This window comes from Epinephelus lanceolatus, chromosome 16 (assembly GCF_041903045.1).
Source record: "Epinephelus lanceolatus isolate andai-2023 chromosome 16, ASM4190304v1, whole genome shotgun sequence".
Taxonomy (NCBI): Eukaryota; Metazoa; Chordata; class Actinopteri; order Perciformes; family Serranidae; genus Epinephelus; species Epinephelus lanceolatus.
In genome coordinates, this window is record NC_135749.1 from 11,105,184 (window position 1) to 11,124,782 (window position 19,599).

At 43.8% G+C, this 19,599-nt stretch overlaps 1 protein-coding gene across 1 annotated transcript in view; it reads right to left on the reverse strand.

Annotated features, from left to right (window-relative positions):
- dlgap3 (discs, large (Drosophila) homolog-associated protein 3) overlaps positions 1-19,599 on the reverse strand; it is a 163,103-nt gene that overhangs the window by 20,466 nt on the left and 123,038 nt on the right. The window contains exon 3 of the mRNA XM_033637576.2: positions 641-1,818. Within this exon, the coding sequence (XP_033493467.1) occupies positions 641-1,717 (1,077 nt within the window). The 5' untranslated portion in view covers positions 1,718-1,818. The remainder of the gene's footprint in view (positions 1-640; positions 1,819-19,599) is intronic.

The following is a 19,599-nucleotide window of genomic DNA, read 5'->3' on the forward strand; positions in this document are numbered from 1 at the left end:
CAGTGATTGATCGTGATGACTGGATCTGGGAGATGGATTGCTGGGAGAGACATTAAATCTCTCAGCGTGGGAGACAATCACTGCTCTGTGACAGTCTCTCAGGTTGACGTCAAACCCTTTCAACCCTGTACTGAACCCCAGTTTTTTGGCACTACCGTCATGCTTTTAGTCATGCAAACAGGAAGTGTTATGTCGTCAACGACACATGAGCCCCATTTTAGCCTATATTTCTTTACATTTAGGGGACTCTGCACCACGGCGTTGTGCTGCATTAGCTGATAGGCTTCAAACAATATGATGGAATCATTTTGAAACAGAGGAATGAGTCCAAATTTGGCGATTAATAGGGATGATGTAGTTACAAGAGCACTGTCTTAACATGATTTTGAAGTGATTTATAGATGCTTATCTCAAGTGGCGCTAGAAACACTGCCATCACCAGAAATAGTAACATGCACCCCAGTTTGAGTTATGACTCAGAGAAGAAGGTGTGAAATACTTGATGCAAAACCTATAACCTGGAGCTAAGGGTCAACCTGCATGAGACAGGTAATGAGCAGCAATAAAATCACCCACATACTATATTTCCTACACAAAAACACACACAGAATCATTGGTTGACATGCAAGCATACACACACCTGCAGGTAGTGAAAGGTCCTCTCCTTCAGCTTACTCTCCATGGGCACAAGAGCCTTCTCGTAGCTTCCTCCCCTGGTGGAAGGGTACACCTCCCTGGCCTGACTCACTGTCATGGCTGACCAGGTGCTCCTTTTCAGGGAGTGGCCGTGGTGCCCGTGGTGTCCCCCTCCTTCACTACCAGACAGAGCCATTGTGGTACAGGCCATGCACTCCCCAGGTCCTGGCCCCCCACCACCACCACCACCACCACCACGCTCCTTGGGCCTCTTCATGGTGAGCTCCTGGATGGCTGCGTCCAGACTCTCATGTCCGCTGGGATATCCCCGTCTACCCCCGCTGACTAGGAAGCTGCTGTCGCTGTCAAGGTTGTCGTCAGAACTCCACCAGCCTGCTGTCCTGCTGCGGTGGCGCCTGCCCGACTCGTGCCGCGAGTCTCCACTCTTGCTACGCTCTCGAGATTTAGACCTCCTGGTAGAACGGGGCTGGTGACCTGTATAGTGGCCTCCTCCATCCTCCCCTCCGCTCCTGTGGCCTCCTCCTCTCTCGCCACGGTAGTCCCCGCCTCCTCTTGTGCCGTTGTACTCCCGTTTGGTTGGTGCCTCTAGGGAATGGGACTTGGCAAAGAGGCGCTGCACCGAGTTGACCAGGTGGCGGATACGTGAGGGGCTCTCACTGCGCGGCTCAGCACCCCCACTAGCGGTGCGCTGGTACTGCAGCGTGTGGAAGCCATCAGGATGAAAGGGCACCTGCTTCTCAAACTGGTCCATCAGGTTCGGGGGAATGCGGTGCATCTTCCCTCCGTGGCCTGTCGACAGGCACTCTTCACAAGAGTCAAACGACTGGAGAGGTGGGTGCTGGCTCGGGTGGGAGCGGGGAAAGGTTCCCCCTCCAGAGTGACTATGGGAGTGGGAGTGGGAATGGTGCCTCTCCAGCGCCAGGGCCTCAGCCGGACCCCCTGGAGGGTAATAGTGGCCATCGCTGTGACCCTGGTAGTAGTCTCTGCCCAGGCCGTCACAGTCATCAGGTGAGCAGTGGCAGGGGCCTCCTCCACCACCACCGGAGGAATGCTGGGACATGCTACGGCTGACATGGTACCCTTTCACAGGCGCCGGGGCGTGGTGGGCCGTCCGGGCCGAAAGGGGGCGCTGTGGGCGTGACAGGGCTGCACCGGTCTCACCTGGAGGCATAAAAAAGAGCAACAGTTGAGATTGTGTGTCTGGGGAGATGGGAGTGAACGCAGCGTGTTTATGCATAAAAATTGGGGAATCTTATCAAATAATTGAATCAAGTGTTCAGTCTTGCAGTCAGTAATATTTAACTGTCTCATTACACAGACTAACTGAGAGATGATGAGGTGCTGTTGATCACTGCACTTGTGTTACCTCAGTAGCTGCTGAGATTTCAAGATCAAGACCGAGCAAAATAATGTATCAGGATACATGAGAAAGCAGTGGTATATTCCATAAACAATATGATTCTGAGTGCTTACAGGCATGAATAACGTATTTGATTTTTGCCCTGTATATGTTTGCGTGAGACAGAAAGGTGGGAGGTGCAGTGGAGTGTAATTTATTGTACGACTTTTCAAATGAATCACAACAAAAAAGAAATGGACTTTGTAGATTGATGTCCAGATTGTTTTCTCTCTTCTATCAAGTGGCCTGTTAAATTGAAAGTGACAACAATGTGTTTTTTTCTCCTTATTCTGATTAACATTTTTATTGATGCTGCACTTCATTCTTTTTTACCCAAGCAAAGACAAACAGTGCAATAGTGAGCATTCATCCCGCAGGCTGCAATAAGGGGGCCACAGACAGCTCTCTTCTCCTCATTCATCTCAACGGCTGCTGGGCTGATAAATCAAGAATATTAGCCTTTCTTTCTTTCTCACAGTGCCTCTTCAGTTTCTGCTTCGCTCTCCCATTTAGCACCTCCTGCTCCTCTCTCCTGTTTATCGTTATATTCATCAGCTCAGGCGCTCCTTGTTGTCTGTCTCTTTTTCCTCCATCCATGCCTGTGGGGAGTCCCGGAGCTTTCGCATGATTTACAGCTGAGGAAAAGTGTGCGTTTATCGATCACATGCATCCTAATGCAGGGGAGATAGAGAGCGTCGGCAAGTGTCCAAGCAAATTCACAGACCTCCGCGTTATCAATTACAGGGTGAATTCAGTGTTTGAGTAGCAGCCGAACATTAACATGATTCACAATATGCAGGTGAACAGGCAGAAACTAACCCTGCTGTATTCCAGTGCAAGAGAGGATGAGAGCTTCTCCACGAAACAAATGAAATCAATACACCTTGCCAAGCTGCAGCAACAACGTTGCACAGTGTAAACCTTATCACCCACACACTCTGGTTGCTGTAAGTAAAAGTAAACAGAATGGAAACAGCCAATCTTTGTATTACCTTTCTTTTCAGCACATGGATAAACACTGAGATTACACTCCAAATGTGGTAGTCATGTATTTTATTGGACTGGCATTAATTGCTGCTGCTGTAATCTCATCCTCTATTAACCACATTCTCCACTAACTATATAATGAATCAAGGGCACGCAGCCTCTTTATAATGCACACGAGCATTTCCTGTCATTTCTAGATTTGATTAAATTGAGATGAAATGAGTCGATGAAAGCCTGGAATCGAGCCGCTCGGCTGGATGGGAGTCACCGAGCTCCTGCAAGTCTATCTGTGCTCGTGTTTGCCGGCTCTCTTACAGAGATGAGAGATAGGGGACAGATGCTGGGGTAATCATTAAATAGAGCTTGGCCTGTTTGCCTTGATTGGCTGAATGAGAGCTGCCACCCAGGAAGCACATCCATATCCAGCCGTGTCATTGGGGTAGCCGTGACGACCGGGCCTCGCCAAGTCAGCGTCCCACCGTGGACAGATTTCTGACAGCTGTGGTACCTGGGTGGATGGGGCCGCATCTTGTTCGCTTTAACAAGGCTAGGACCAGTGGTGCCCAAAAGGGGGAGAGGGGGGGCTAACATTACTGACTTTAAGAGGATGTGGGGTGCTCAATTTTTAAGCTAAGGCGAAGGAAGTGGCATCATGGGAAACTAGACAACCTAATGCATTGATTGGTACCAACCATGTGGGCATTGCTTGATGGAATAGAGGCTAAAAAATACTGCTAAAATTGGCATTTTCAAAGGGGGTCACTTAAACTTTCACCTCAAGATATCTGAATGAAAATGGGGTCTATGGGTACCCACAAGTCCCACCTCACAATCAATGAACCTCCCCTAGCAGCACCAAATGTCCGTCAACCGTTGTCATGGGAAAAGCCCACCCAGTCGTCTGACGTTTTGAAACAGTTTCCATCAGTATGTCAAAAAATTACTTTTATAAAACTAAAATAATATGCACAATAACTGCTGTTCATTATAGTTATTTTTCCTTGCACAGAAAGTGCAAAATTCTTAGAGATAAAAACAAAAATAAAGATACACGTATGTATCTCAACTCATTTGGCGAGGTGGATATCTTTTGCAGTGTGTCATGCCTGCATGTGTGTGTCCCCGTTTATGAATAGACAGCAAAGTGAGCAGCGCCGCTCTGCCTGGAGGCGTAAATTAAACCATGTTCTGTTTATTATGAAGTCTTTGGCTTTGGAGCAGGCTGCCGGCTAGGAACTGTCAGTCACGGTGACACGCATGCACGGGCCCGCATGTGTGGTTGAGCTTGCAACACATTAAAAAAAAAAAAAAAAAAAAAAGACATCCATCTGCAGACAGACAAGTGAAAAGATAGAGAGGTATAAAAGACGCAGCAGAACGTCGGCTGTCTCTTTCCTTTATTTCCTTCCCTCTATCCATCTCTCCACATGTCTCTCTCTCCTCTCAGTCTCTCCTCGTGACCTACTTCTATCCATCCTCCAGTCATGTCTCTCCCTCCCTACGCTCTCCTCCTTTCTTTGTTTTTTCTTTTTTTTTTTGTCTTAACCTGTCAGTCCTTCTGGCTCTGTGCCTGTCAACACTTCTCAGTGTTGAGTTAATTACAAAGTTTGTTTCCATTCTTCATCTCTTGGCCTCTACTGATCTTTCTGTCATCCACCCGTGTTCTCTCTTCTTCATTTCTTTTTTTGTTGGATAATTGGAGTACTACAGTATTTTGTACACACACTTTATACACCAAACAATAGTTGCTTCCTGTGTTCTTGTGTGTTTTCAGGGATCTTTTCAAATCTGAACATACTGCTTCTATTTGATTCGACCCTACCTACATCTTCTTGTTTTCTCTCTGCACTTCCACTCCTTTTTGGTAAACTCCCGCCGTCCTCTCTGTGTAGGCAGAACTATATTCTGTATCTGCTCAGTAGGGAGTTGGAGCTGTACAACATGCTGTCATTGTTTAACACCGCTTGGCATCAACGTGATTGTTACAGAGGCTTCAGTCTGGAGCTGCTTCATTTTAAATATTCATGCGATCATGCCAGCTGCTCTGACCCACTTTGCTCACAGCTGAGTCTGCCCGCTCTCTGCCATCGCTTTGAGTTGTGGGTCAAAGTGTGTTTCGTGTCAGCGAGATAATGTAAATTCAACAGCAGAAATACCGGAAATGATACATGCATTTTGGTATGTTTTTTCTCACTTAAAGCAAATATGCTTGTCAGGAGGCAGGACGAGTGAACATGAACACCTCAATATGACTGAATGTGACCAGTCAGTAGATTGCAATACAGTGATGGTGGAGCATGAATGAACCAGCTGACGATAAAATGTGCCACCTCCACAGAATGCATGTAACGGTACATATTTCATTAATTAATATACATTCTCAGCGGCTGGGATGAGAATCAGCACCTCCAAGTCTGAGGCCATGGTCCTCAGCCGGAAAAGGATAGATTGTCCACTCCAGGTCAGGGGGGAGGTCCTTCCTCAGGTGGAGGAGTTTAAGTATCTTGGGATCTTGTTCACGAGTGAGGGTAGGATGGAGCGGGAGATTGACAGGCGGATTGGGGCGGCGTCAGCAGTGATACAGGCGTTAACTGGTTCGTTGTGGTGAAAAGGGAGCTTAGCCAGAAAGCGAAGCTCTCGATTTACCGGTCAATCTACGTTCCAACCCTCACCTATGGTCATGAGCTCTGGGTAGTGACCGAAAGAACGAGATCTCAAGTACAAGCAGACGAAATGAGTTTCCTCTGAAGGGTGGCTGGGCTCAGCCTTAGGGATAGGGTGAGGAGCTCGGACATCTGGGAGGGACTCGGAGTAGAGCCGCTGCTCCTCCACATCGAGAGGAGCCAGTTGAGGTGGTTCGGGCATCTGGTAAGGATGCCTTCTGGACGCCTCCCTTGGGAGGTGTTTCGGGCATGTCCAACCGGGAGGAGACCTCGGGGCCACCCCAGGACATGCTGGAGGGATTACATCGCCCGGCTGGCCTGGGAACGCCTCAGGGTTCCCGCGGAAGAGCTGATGGAAATGGCTGGGGAGAGGACTGTCTGGGCTTCTTTGCTGAGGCTGCTGCCCCCGCAACCCGGACCCGGATAAGCGGAGGACGACGAGTACAAGTAATATACAGTATTTTATGTCACAGCTATTTGAGGAAGCAAAAATAGCTTTCAAAGGGTCAGTTCACCCAAAATCAAAAGTTCATATTTTCCCTCTTACCTGTAGTGCTATTTATCAGTCTAGATTGTCTTGATGTTAGTTGCTGAGTGTTGGAGATATCAGCCATAGAGATGTCTGCCTTCACTCCAATATAATGGAACTAGATGGCACTCGGCTTGTGTTGCTCGAAGCACAAAAACATTCAAAAATTTCAACTGCGCAGAAGGAAACGTGCATCTACTGCTAGTTCACCTAACGCCACTGAGCTAGCTAACGTTAGGGCTCACCTGAAGAGGACGCTATTAATATTTACATCTTGTGATTTCACAATGAGTAGATGCACACTTCCTTCTGCACTGTGATACAGTTGGGGGGGGGGGTGGTGTAGTTCAGTAGAGAAAGAAAATAGTTCACCACACATGCCAACCGTATTATCATGCAGAAGGACGCATGCATTTACTGCTAGCTCTCCTAGCACCACTGAGCTAGCTTATGCTACAGCTGAACTGACGAGGACGCCATTAATGTTTCTTGTCACACTGTCATGAGCACAAGCCTCACATCCATGAGTAGATGCACACTTCCTTCTCTCCACTGTGACACAGTTGGGGGGAGTAGTTTGGCAAAAAGGAAATAGTTCCTACATGAAACTGCTCACAACAAGGTCTGTGGATTATCTTGAGTAACCTGGTCATGACTTCTGGAAAGAGACAACTCTCAGAAAGAAAGTGTTTTTAACCTAACCGTTAACTGTTCCTTCAGTATATACTGTATATATGTAAACTGTCATGATTACTTTAAATAGGTTTTCATTTTGCTACCAGAATGTGAGACAATGAGAGACAATCATTTGGACAAGGCAGCCACTGTCTGGGCTTTTATTGAAATGGGATGACGCTGCGCGGCAGTGGGTATTGTGTGCCTGAAAACTGGCTTTGTTTGACTGCAGATACAATGAACGAAGCCACAGCGTGGTCAGGGCCAGATATGTGGACTCATTTGAGAATACGAGAAGTGGAACTGCACAGAACCCTTATAGAAGGGTCTTACAGTCAAACAATGGGAAAGTTTTCATTAGTCTGGTATCTGTCCATATGTGCCAGTACAGTAGACTTCAAAGATGCTATTAACCACTGGAGCTGTGCATACCCATAATAGAGAGTGCGACAGACAATAGTGAAACATATAAAAATGGGAATGGAAATAATAGAGGATTGGCTCAGCTGTGTGTTGGCCTGCACTTCCTTCTTCGCCAGCCAGAGAGACATGCATGCTGGGAAACTGGCAGAAGGACTGATTTGCTCTTCTCAGCTTTCAGCCATGAATGATCTATTTTAATTTTTCCACTGCCTTCTCTCATACACAAACACACAACACGCCACACACACTGCTCTGGCAGACGGGTGACTGCCGTGGCTAACCCATCGTGATCCAGAAAGAATCAAGGATGATGGGAAAGATGGAGCACTTCAGGGGTGACCCGCGGAAGAGGACCCGTAAACTATGACTGCAGCGCTGGGCTAGGCGGCTGCGGCATGTCAGCTCTGTGCCTACGGAGAGGGAGGCGGATGTGGAATAAGTGGTAAGAAATATAAAGAAAAGATGATGTCTTAGGCTTTTAAAAAATGCAAGGCACTTACTGGCCTGGTAAGCATTCATATCTGTTTGGATGAAAATGTTGAAGCTGCACACTTTCAGGTGGGAATTGGCAAGAGTTAATATGAAAATATGTCGGTGCAGATGGGTACCCTGCACCTGCAAGCTCACATCCATGTGCAGTCGCACGCTCGCTGGGCATAAAAATAGGTGTTGGTGAAGATGGCTGACAACTGACTACTTGAGACACCTATAAGAGGCAGAGAAGAGTGAGAGGAGGAAAATGTAGCAGAAATGCAGCAAGGCAGACGGAGAGGAAATGTTGGAGTGAGAGGCAGAGAGAGTGTAGGAGTGAATGCGAGTGAGAAAGAGAGAGATGATGGCCATAACACAGGGGAAATATGCTCCCATCATAAGGGCAAATTTGAAGAGTGCCTAGGGGGCAATTCCTCTATCTTGCTTTCCTAGTCTCCTCCTCTTGCCCTGTTTTCCCATCCCTCATCTTTCCTATATTCTATTGCACAATCTGCTTCCTCCATCCTAATCCTACCTCCAATTCTTTCACTTTCACTCCTCCTCTTACAACACGTTAGCAGAAACAACCGTTGCAAAGGTTTTTGACATTTGGTGACATGCAGTAGTTAAACAAGTCCGACTGCTTAAGTTTACAGGACCTGGAGGTCAGCATAACTATTTTTAAATCAAGTTCAATTCATGGAACTTTATTTCTTCATCAAGAATGTTGGTTGTGGTGGCAGCACAAAATACAGACAAACTGCCTTCCCAAACAACCCATGATGCTGTCTGATCTAGCACCACTATCACGCCACCTCTGTGGTTGAGCTTTGGTAAAGTTTAGACACAAAAACTACTTGGCTAAGATCGATTGCGGTCATGGTTAAACAGGGCTTCTTCAGTGTTCACCAAGTTATATTTTAAGACCTTTTTTAATACCATATAAAATGCAATTTAATACCTGTTTTACAATCACACCACTCAAAGTATGATGGAAAACCAGCCGGGAAGATCTGGCCTAGAATTATCTATTATATCACATTTTTGTCGGTACTTCCCAGCGGTATATAACAATAACTCCTAATGATATAATAAATTAAATTAACACAACATGGATCATGACAAGCGGCAGAAAATTAATGGATGGATTTACCAATTAAAAATGATTCATTTAAATTGATTAGAATTGGCACTTGCCCATTATGAGACGATAGCTTCCTCACTACTGTAGCTGGCAGTGGTGACAGTGTTTGTTTGTTGGTGCTGACTGAAACTGAAAGAGCCTCCTGCGCACACAGCCTACTGTCGCAACTATTCCACTTTTAGATGGATAACATCTCCCACCAGTCCAATCAGATACATAAAAAAATAGGATTAATACTGTCTATAGCATGAAAGACTTTACACTGTAAAACATCACAGCCCCATTTAATTGTGTCCACTTGACTTTTCTCTATAACTTAAAGAGCTCTGACAAGTTTTGGATTGATTGTTTGAGTTTTTGAAAGTTAAACTTACAGTAATTCATTGTATTTGACACTGTCAGATCCGATGAAGAGGTACTAGGTCTGCTGAAGTTCCTTAATCCCTAAGCCTATCAAGGTCTGCAGACAGGGACGTAACTTTTTCATTCCTTACAGATACACAAGTCTCCTCTTGGAAGACTTTAGTTCTGAAGTAATACATCGACTTCAACTTCCCCTATGGAACCAGTGAAACTTTCGAGAGACTTAGTTGACATTGTGTCATCTCCCTACTTACCTAGCTGGTCTCAAGAAATCTAACAGCCACCTCACCAATGGTTGAAATGAATCATAACAGTTGACTTTATATTAATACAAAGTCACATTTGCATTCTGGAGCATAAAGGCCTCATAGAAAACTTTAAACTATTAAATAAACACTAGATCAGCAATATACAGGCATGGTAGGAAATGAGGGCAGTCCCATCGTTACTAGACTATCAGCTAACTGTGAAATACATTGCTGGAAAGTCAATAAACAATGATCCCATTTCACACTACACCCATCCTTGTCATCAAAGTGGGCTGTATGTAACCCCTGAACTAAAATGAGCTTGACATCCCTGTCTTGGATCTCTGTTTTCAAGGCAACTCAACTTACAGCCCATGGGCCAAATCTGTCCAGTGATTGTGTGTGAGTGCCCCCCAACCATTTTCTAATTCACAATGAAGTAACTAATTGACACTGGCAAGTTTTTTTAAACTTCAAATGTAAATAAGGTGCCAGAGTGCATAAAAACCATCAAAATAGAGCTGGTTTATCAAAAACATGAGCACAATGACTGGCCCATAGCCCTGTCATTTTTTGTCATGGCCTCTAGGCAAAGCAAGTTGACTATCCTTGTTCTAAGGCTTTTAAAACAAACTTTATCCTTTTCAAGTCTTTTTGAGATCTGCAGATACAATGTTAAAAGAAACCAGTGTTGACAGATGATAGGATGCGCAGCAATCTCTAATGTCAGAACAAACACTTTGCAGGGCAATCCACCAACCCCGTCCTTATCCCTAAGAGATTTTGTGGCGCTCCAACAACTTCAAACTGTTTAAGTCTTTGTATCTTTGCTTGAAAAATGCAGGTTTTCAGAGTTTCTGCAGGGTCAATGCAAATCTAAATATGTGCAGGGCACTTTTTAGAACTTAAGCCAGCTCCATACATTTTATTTAGAGGAAATGCTATGCTCCATGTGACCAAGGATATCAAAAAGAAGGTACCTCAATGGGCAGTGAGTACATTTTCTCAACTGACAAGGAATTTGATGCACTTTCTTCCTCTATTCTTGTATACAATAAAATCAAACTGGTCAAAATGTATTCCTGCGTCTTCAATGAACCTGATGAAGAATCACATTTAGCATTGAGCTGTATGTTTACGCCACTGAAAACAGCCTGAGAAGGCTTCTGACTGTGACTTAATGAGAAGGAAAATACCAACACCACTTAGCAGAGTGCTGCTTGGTAGTAATTGGCCCACATTTTCCCTCTGTACCTCACATAACATGAGAGGACATTGCCGGGGATATTAGACGAGGTTAAACGGAGATCAATGAGAGAATAGCAGAACAGGCCCATTCAGAGAGTCAGTCATTAGACATCAGTCCTTGACCCTCTGTAGGAAGGCGCTAGTCCTTCAACATACACACAGTCACATACACTGTAGTGATTGTGCTCCGGGAACTTCTCCTCTCCTTCTTCTTCACTCTTTCCTTCTCTCTCTTTCTACATCCACATTGGATGTCTCTCCTCAGCTCTTAAGTTGTCACTTCACAACTCTCTTTCCTTCGCTGTGTCTCCCCCTCGCTCCCCCTCTCTGCCACTCTCCTTCTCTCTCTGTCTCTCTAGTCACTCGTGTTGTGTTGTATTACAAACTCTCCTGACAGAAAATCAAAGGTAGATGCAGAAACCACAGCTCAGAGGAGAATCAACACACACACACACACACACACACACACACAGGCACACACACACGACGAACAGCAGCTCAAAGTGTCTTCCCACTGTCATAAAGTTTGGTCGCCTTAAAGTGTCAACGTCTGTGAAATGGTCTTTTAAAAACCTCCATTTTCACCTGACTGTGCTGTTCTACTTGGACTTCATCAGTAGTAAAACAATGACATAGATGTTTTGAAGGACTGTTTAATCAGAAACTTCAGAATCAGAACTTTTATTCTCAACAAACGAGTTATCAGGCCATTAAATGGCCATTATCAGTAGTAATAAGCATCATAGATAAGGGTTAGAAGGGGTCCTGCCACACCTATTAGGTTTAGAAGGCCATAATCAGGGCATGAAATGGCCGTTTACTATTAGGCAAAACCTCTTGTGGCTGCATAAGAACAACAGAAGCAAAAGAGGAAGTCGAGCGACATAGTGTCCAAAATAAACTTTTTGACTTACTGGCCAAGGGGACTGGTAGATAAAAAAATCCAACAGCCAAGCTACCGCACAGTCGAGAGCAGGAGCAGCAGACCGGCGGTAAGTGATAGTTTAGTTTATGTATATTTTTTAGTGGCTAAATTGTATACACATGGATATGACTTTAGTTTTTGATGATTTAATACATTATGCAGTAGAACATTCTCAGAATAATCACAGAGGTACCAGGGGACCTGTTGAACCAGAATATTATGGGGTTTGCAACTTGATTTGATTTTTAAATAGAATTTTTAAAATCTGCTCATGTAGAAATTAACAGGATATTGTTGTGATTTTGGCATCTAGTTTTTAAAAATCCATTCCATCTATTTTCAGCACTTATCCGAAGCCGGGTCACAGGGGCAGCAGGCTGAGCTGAAATCCTTTCCATGAATATCAAAACAGCATTGGAGACAAGGGGCGACCCCAGTGGAGGCCAACACCCACCAAAACCAAGTTTGACTTTGTGCCAAGTATGCGTGCATAGCTCTCACTTTGGTTATACAAGGACTGGATGGCTCATAGCAGTGACCCCAGTACCCCGTATTTCCGCAGTACCTGCAAGACTCCTTATGGGATGCAGTCATAAGCCTTCTCCAAGTCCACAAAGCACATGTAGACTGAATGGGCAAACTCCCAAGACCCCTCCAGCACCCCTGCAAGGATCAAGAGTTGGTCCACCGATCCACGACCAGGACGAAATCCGCTTTGCTCCTCCTAAATCCTGGGTCCATCAGTCGGAGACCCCTTTTCATCACCCTGGAATAAACTTACAAATGTATTTCCCTAACCCTACTGAAACAAACAAGAAAAAATTAGAACCTTTGCTGTTTTCAATAACCTTCGTGGCTATTCAAGTATAGTTTACGGAGTCTACAGGAGGCAATTGAATGCACCATGAAGTTCCTGTAGCTGTGTTAGTGAGAAATTCGTCTCTGACACAGAGGACAGAAGCAGTGCGACCATGAATGAAACAAAAATGCAGTATAAACTCTTGGCTATCTTGACTATTTAGTGTAAACATTTATCCGCCGGTGTGACCGATAGCCTTCTAAGATTTACTCACCAAACAGAAAATGTACCTGCATTTGGCACTTACCCGGTGTTAATAATGGACCCTGAAGTGACAAAGTATAAAGAATGAGAAGGAAAACTTGTGGTGGATGGAAGGGAGGGACAATAGATGGGTCAAACAAATACAGGACTTTCAGCTGGGAGAGCTGGATTGTGTCCAGTGTGAAACCAAAAATCAGCGTTGACTTATTTTAACTGACCTACTATGATGTTTTCCTGAACCTAAGCAGAAAGTTTTTGCCCCTAAAGAGTGGAAACTGACAAAACTGCGACAATTTCATAACATTAGATATGCCAACAGACATTCAATGGGCTGATGACAGCCTCTGAACATAACAGTAGGTGTGGCAGGCCTGTTCTAACCCATATCTATGAATCTAACAACCACAGGTAATTGCCATTTAATGGGTTGGCCAAACATGCTTGTAAACTGGCAGAAGGACTGATGTGCCCATCTCATATTCTAAGCATGAATGATCTATCATATCACACACACACCTCTCATGCTGCCAACTGACAATCTTTGCCTCTGCTTTGCCAACATGGTCAAGAGGTTCTTAAAGTGTTGAGAAAAATGTGAAGAAATATGAAAATCCATCCATGACAACTGGGCTAAATCAATCTGTCGAAGAGGATCATGTGATATGATCAAAGGCCCAAGAAAAAGCTTCAAAATGAACTCTGTAGTGAGGTTGGTTAGTCAGCTACTGTTTCCAAGATAAAGAATTTCTTACTTCTCCTCCAGAAACTCAAACAATGATTATGTTCTGGACCCAAAGTTTGACTGACAGGTGATCACCGGGAAGGAAAAATCACAGCAAGGTGTAATTAAGAGCAAAGACGAAATCAGAAAACATCATGCAGTGTGACAGAGCTGTAATTCAGGACTTTACCAGTTTGTAGACGGATTCCCGGCACACACACGCTCACTTCTAACTCCTCCAAATGCTGCACATACATGGACACTGGCTGCAGCTGTGTCCACAGATGCAAATCGCAGACAGGCCGAGGGATGGACACACACACACACACACACACACACACACACACACACACACACTTCTAACTAGCTGACTAGTGTTGCTAGGTTACTTGGTGAACTAGATTACTACATGTAGAGCATATTTGCATAAATCTCACATGGGTGTTCATACACCATGAGAGAGAGACAAGGAGTATAGTTGTCTTCTGGGGTCAGTAATGACGACCAGCCTCAGCTTATCCACCGAGGGTGCGACCATGTCAGCAGTGCGGAAGGATTAGGGGTTTATTTGTGTATGTTTAGTTGAATATGTTTTAAATACAAATGTAAGCATGTTTGCAATGCAAATAAAGCATACATGCAAAATGTATATGTGCATTTGCATAATGTATGTGTGTATGTGTGAGGTTGCTAACGCTGCTGCTTTGATGTGGGATTGCCTCGTACACTGGCTTTGAGGAGTAAAGCCAATACAGAGGTGGGCCAACTGCTCTCCTCCAGTTTCTTTTCCTTTCCTTTCCTTTCCTTTCCTTTCCTTTCCTTTCCTCTGCTTTGCTTGTCTTTCTTTTCCTTTCCTTTTCCCTGCCTTTGTTTCCTTTCCTGTCATTTTCCTTTCCTTTCCTTTTCTTTCCTTTCTCTAATTTTCTTTCTTTTTCTTCCCTTTTTTCTCCTTTTGTTTCCTTTCCTTTCCTTTTCTTTCCTTTCTCCAATTTTCTTTCTTTTTCTTCCCTTTTTCTCCTTTTGTTTCCTTTCCTTTCCTTTCCTTTCCTTACCCCTTTTCCTAATTTCCCTTTTCTTTCCCTTTCTCTCCTTTTGTTTTCTTTCCTATCCTTTTCTCTCCTCTTGTTTCATTTCTCTACTCTGCTCTCTTTTTTATTCCTTTCCTTTTCTCTCATTTCCATTTATCTCTATTGGCCTCCTCCCCTCTCCTTTCTCCAATTTTCTTTCTTTTCCTTCATTTTATTTCTCCTTTCCTTTCCTTTCCTTTCCTTTCCTTTCCTTTCCTTTCCTTTCCCTTTCCTTTCCTTTCCTTTCCTTTCCTTCCTTGCCTTGCCTCTCCTTTCCCCTTATTTCGTTTCCTTTTCCTTTTCTATAATTTCATTTACTCTTCTGTCCTGTCCTTTTGTTTCCTTCCCTCTCCTTTTCTCTTCTCTTGTTTCCTTTCCTTTCCTTTTCCTTGTCTCTCCTTTTTTATTCCTTTCCTTTCCTCTCATATTCGTTTCTCTCCTTTGTTCCTCCTCACATTGCTTTATTCATATTGTGCCTATTACATTTTTCGCTCCTTCCAGTCCCCCTGTCCTCTCCTCCCTGTGATTCCTCATGAAAGCAAACTAATATCAATGCTAAAAGTGCAGCGTACAGTCTAGAGAACTCTAATATCGAACAGATGGAGGAGGCTTAATAACATTTAATCTCATTAAAGTGCAAAGGAAATAGTTTAGCAGTCATCTCTGCTAAAGTGTTTACATCATTTAGTTAAAAGGCAGGCTCAGTGTCCGCTGTGCCACACGCAGCATCAATCAATAGCCGTTTGGATTTTACACAGTCGTGCACACATACAGGTACAAAGACACACATGGCAGCCTATGGATACACACAGAAAGATGAAAACGATGTCGTGCTGAGAGGTGTTCTGTCGCTCTGGTAAAAAAGAGACGCAGCTGTGCAATAGGTGAGAAGTGGCAGGAAGTGAAAATACTGTTATTTTGTGGTAGAATGTGCATGTGTAGCCTACTACATTTTCCTGCAGGCTGTGCATGTACCACTAGCTTACCCCCGTCCAGCTACCACCACTAGTACCTATTAAACAAGACAGACGTGCACTTTCCACAGAGAGGCTACGAAGTGAGCATAGAGCTCTGCAAGAAGGATACAGCAGCCTCCCCAGATTTTTTTTCTGATAAAAGTGATCTACTCAGCAATACTGATACCATATCAGTGCTGAGATGCACATTTCTGCCTTGAGCTCCCATCTTGATGCAATACAGTACAAGCCTAATATGGGATGAGAGTGGAGCTATGTGCTTGACTCTTGAGACTTGGGTTTGGATCTTTAACTTGATTTAAAGCAAAAATATAATTCATATTGAAATCCCATGTTTTGACCCAGTAAAACTGATGAACAAGACAAGCCTGGACATTCAGACAAGTCCAGCTGGAGTAACACACTGACGCATTCAAAGGCTTATCAGATATCAAAACAGTGTAATACTCACAGAAAGGATTTGAATGATGTTATCTGTTGTTACGACAAACACGAGGTAAACAGTAGCCTAGGAATACGTTGTTCATGTTACAAAGTAATCTATCAGCAATGTGTGCTTGCATGTATGTTATTTGCCAGCACAGTGCCTTGCCAGATGACCACAAGTTGCCTGGCAGTAAAAACTAAGACAACCCTTTTTTTCGGGATGAACAAGGCCTAAAGGTCTGCAATCATGCTAGCAGCTATGAGACTTTACTGAGACACATCATTGCTTGAGCTAAATGCTAAGGTCGGCATGCAAACATGCTCACGATAAGAATGCTAACATGCTAATGTTTAGCAGGTTTAATGTTTACTGTGTTCACCGGCTCGGTTTAACGAGTTAGCATGCTAACATTTCAGTAGCACGTTAGCTGAGGTTGATGGGAGTGTCAGTAGGTTTTTGGAGATGTATAGCTGTAGATGCATTATGTTTGAAGTGTACACAACCACGCCCATCACACATACAAGACAAACCCACCAACATTATTTGAACCGTGACACAGCGCAACTGTACCGAACAAATGCAAGGCCAAATAGCAAAATCCATTTTAATTATACATGAAAACATGACTCACCTTTTAAGTAATGAGATGTGACCCTTACCACGTTGCCTAAGTTTTAACCCTCTCTAATAACCTGCTACTTTATAGCTAGCTAAATGCTAACTTAGCATTTCCTGTAGGGCTTCTGCTTCTATACCAAGGGGGGGAAGGGTGTAGACTGACATGTAGGTATGGTGGGCACATGGTGCTGGACAAACTGAAGTTTTGGCTTGGTGATGGTGGCATGGTGCCTCACAGCAAGATGGTTCCTGGTTCAAACCGGGGGTGATGGAGCCCTTCTGTGCGAAGTTTGCAAGTTCTCCCCATGTCAGCGTGGGTTTTCTCTAGGTACTCCTCCCACAGTCCAAAGACATGCAGGTTAGGTGACTCTAAATTGTCCGTAGGTGTGAATGTGCGTGTGAATGGTTGTCTGTCTCTATGTGTCAGCCCTGTGATAGTCTGGCGACCTGTCCAGGGTGTACCCCTCGCCCAATCTCTGTTGGGATAGGCTCCAGCCCCCACTGTGACCCCTATCAGGCCAAGCGGTCAAGACGCAAAATGAATGAATGAATGGATGGTGCTGGATGAATCATCATGTCTGAACCAAATTTCAAGACAACCCATTCAATAGGCTAGTTGATGAGACATTTGACTCAAGACTATAAATGTCAACCTCATGGTGGCACGACAGGAAAAGTCTGACAGTAGAAAATTTGTTGAGATACTTTAGTCTGGATCAAAATGGTGGACTAACAATGTGACATTGCCAGAGAGCCCCACTGCCGGCTGGGCAAGTCTTGCATAGCCATACACCTTGAACATTTAATTTGTAGGGGCAATCATTCACAGGACTTGGTCTCAATTATGTAAAAAACAACAACCTCTTGAACACTTGGAGCTTGACATAGACTAGTCCCGAAACATTTGAAAAAAGCTCTTGATGTAGGCATGTGTAATTTTGTCTCAGGTGTTGGGGAAAAAGAAGCAATAGTCTCCACAGACACAATAACTCATCGAGAACATTGTATACGGCTGTCACAGAAAATGTCCCATTTCTTATTTACAAGCCTCCAAAGCATTCAAGCATTACCAAGACGTTTTTCAGTGGAGATGAGCGATGTATGTAATTCCATTATTGCTTCGCTTACGTGCTGCCCTGCCAGACAAAAGTCATCTATTTCACTTAGTGTTAAATTCGTCGGCGCTGCACCGTGGCTGGCTTTTGTTATTACTGTACTCTTTTTGTGTCAAGATTATGTCCGAGAAAGGAAAAAGAGAGAGAGAGCAAAGGATGGAGGAATAGCGAAGGATGAAAAAGACAGCCTTGAAATCCCACCGATGCAACTGTATGCCACATGAATGTACAATCCTGTTCACTCAATTCATATTCAGCACAGAGAACTGCACACTTCTATTAGCCTAATATTATCCAAATCAAATTAACTGAGGGTAATTTCATTTCTGTAATAGATACTATCTAATAGGATATGCACACTGCCATGTAGCATTACAACTGCTGTTCCTTCAAAAAGACAGATAGTCACCCAACACTGCCAACATCTGACATTTAGTCATGTCATTTAAAATCACACACACACAAATTTGATAAATAAATGGAACGCCATAAATCGGCATTGTGGTTTGAAGCCGCCTACTAACCCAGCACAGTGAAAAGTCAGCAGTGTTATAAATGGAAAGGTCTTCTCATTCATTCCAGTCACCATTCATAGTTAAGAATCAATGAGAATTGCTCGCAGAAAATGAGGGAGGGAGAGATAAAAATAAAAACAGAGTGACATTCAGGAGTCATTCATTGAGGATGCAGACAATAGAAGTAAGTATCGTGCAGGAAGAGAAGTGAAAAAGTACTTTGCTATTGTTCCCAGTCTCATTATGGAGTACAAAATCGGCGCAATCTAACCAGGCAAAACAATGAGACCACACGAGAGCGGGAATGAAAAGAAGTGGGAAAACAGGAGATAATGAAGACTTCATTAATCAGCGCTGATACCAGCCCTCATTTATCATGCCATTGTTGAAACCAATACAAATTCCACCGCTGAGATGTCCTTAAAAAAGCCTGATGGTGGAAACTTTCCCACTTTCTGTCATAATTGGTAGAATTGCACACTGAAAGAAGACATTTGCCAGAACAGGAATCCAAAAATCTTTACACACTTCACGCAGCGGCCTCGGGCGAAATTTACAGGTGGTGCGTGTACTTTAGATTTCCAATCAATTCAATGGAGTAGAACAGGAGGATTTGAATGCAGGAGCAAAGGGAACGACAGTCTCTCCCTGCTGTTAGTGGCTCACTGTGCCTTTGATTTTTATAGCAATGAAAACTGCCGCTTCAATAAAATGTTAATGAGATAAAATTGTCAGACACAGTGAAAATGAGTTTGCAGATCTAATAAAATTGTCAAAGAAAAGATCAGGGAGAGCTGCAGGTTTCACTATAGGTTATGCAGATGAATAATGCAAGAAAGCTCATTTTGTTTCTGGGTGTGGTGACTAAAGACTATCTTACATGTCAGAGATGTTCATATACAGTGATATAGTCATATGTTAAAAAACTGGGAGTATAAACATGAATGTATAATCTTTAAGCTTCTTTTTTGTTATCTTTGCTGGACTAAGGTTGGTCATTTTGCACCCTCACTAAAATGACAGATGCTGAAACTACGACAGATGCACGCTGCAACAGAAACTGTGACCTTCTGTTTTAAGTCGCTCAGTAAATCACTGAACAGTATTTCAAAAATACATGTCATTTTCCAAAAGGACACAGTAGCCTCCTCCTGCACCGCTTCAATTACTTTGACATATTCTGTGCTGGTGGTTTGTATCATGTCTCAGCAGTGACAGGTACAAGAGGATTGTGTTATCTTGAGGATGCCTCTATCCACAGGAGTAAGTAATGCTGAGTGATACAGACAATAAGTTGTTAAGATCACTTGTTTTTTCCTTTTCAGGGGAAAATGTGCTGAGTTTTATGAGCTCACAAAGCTGCA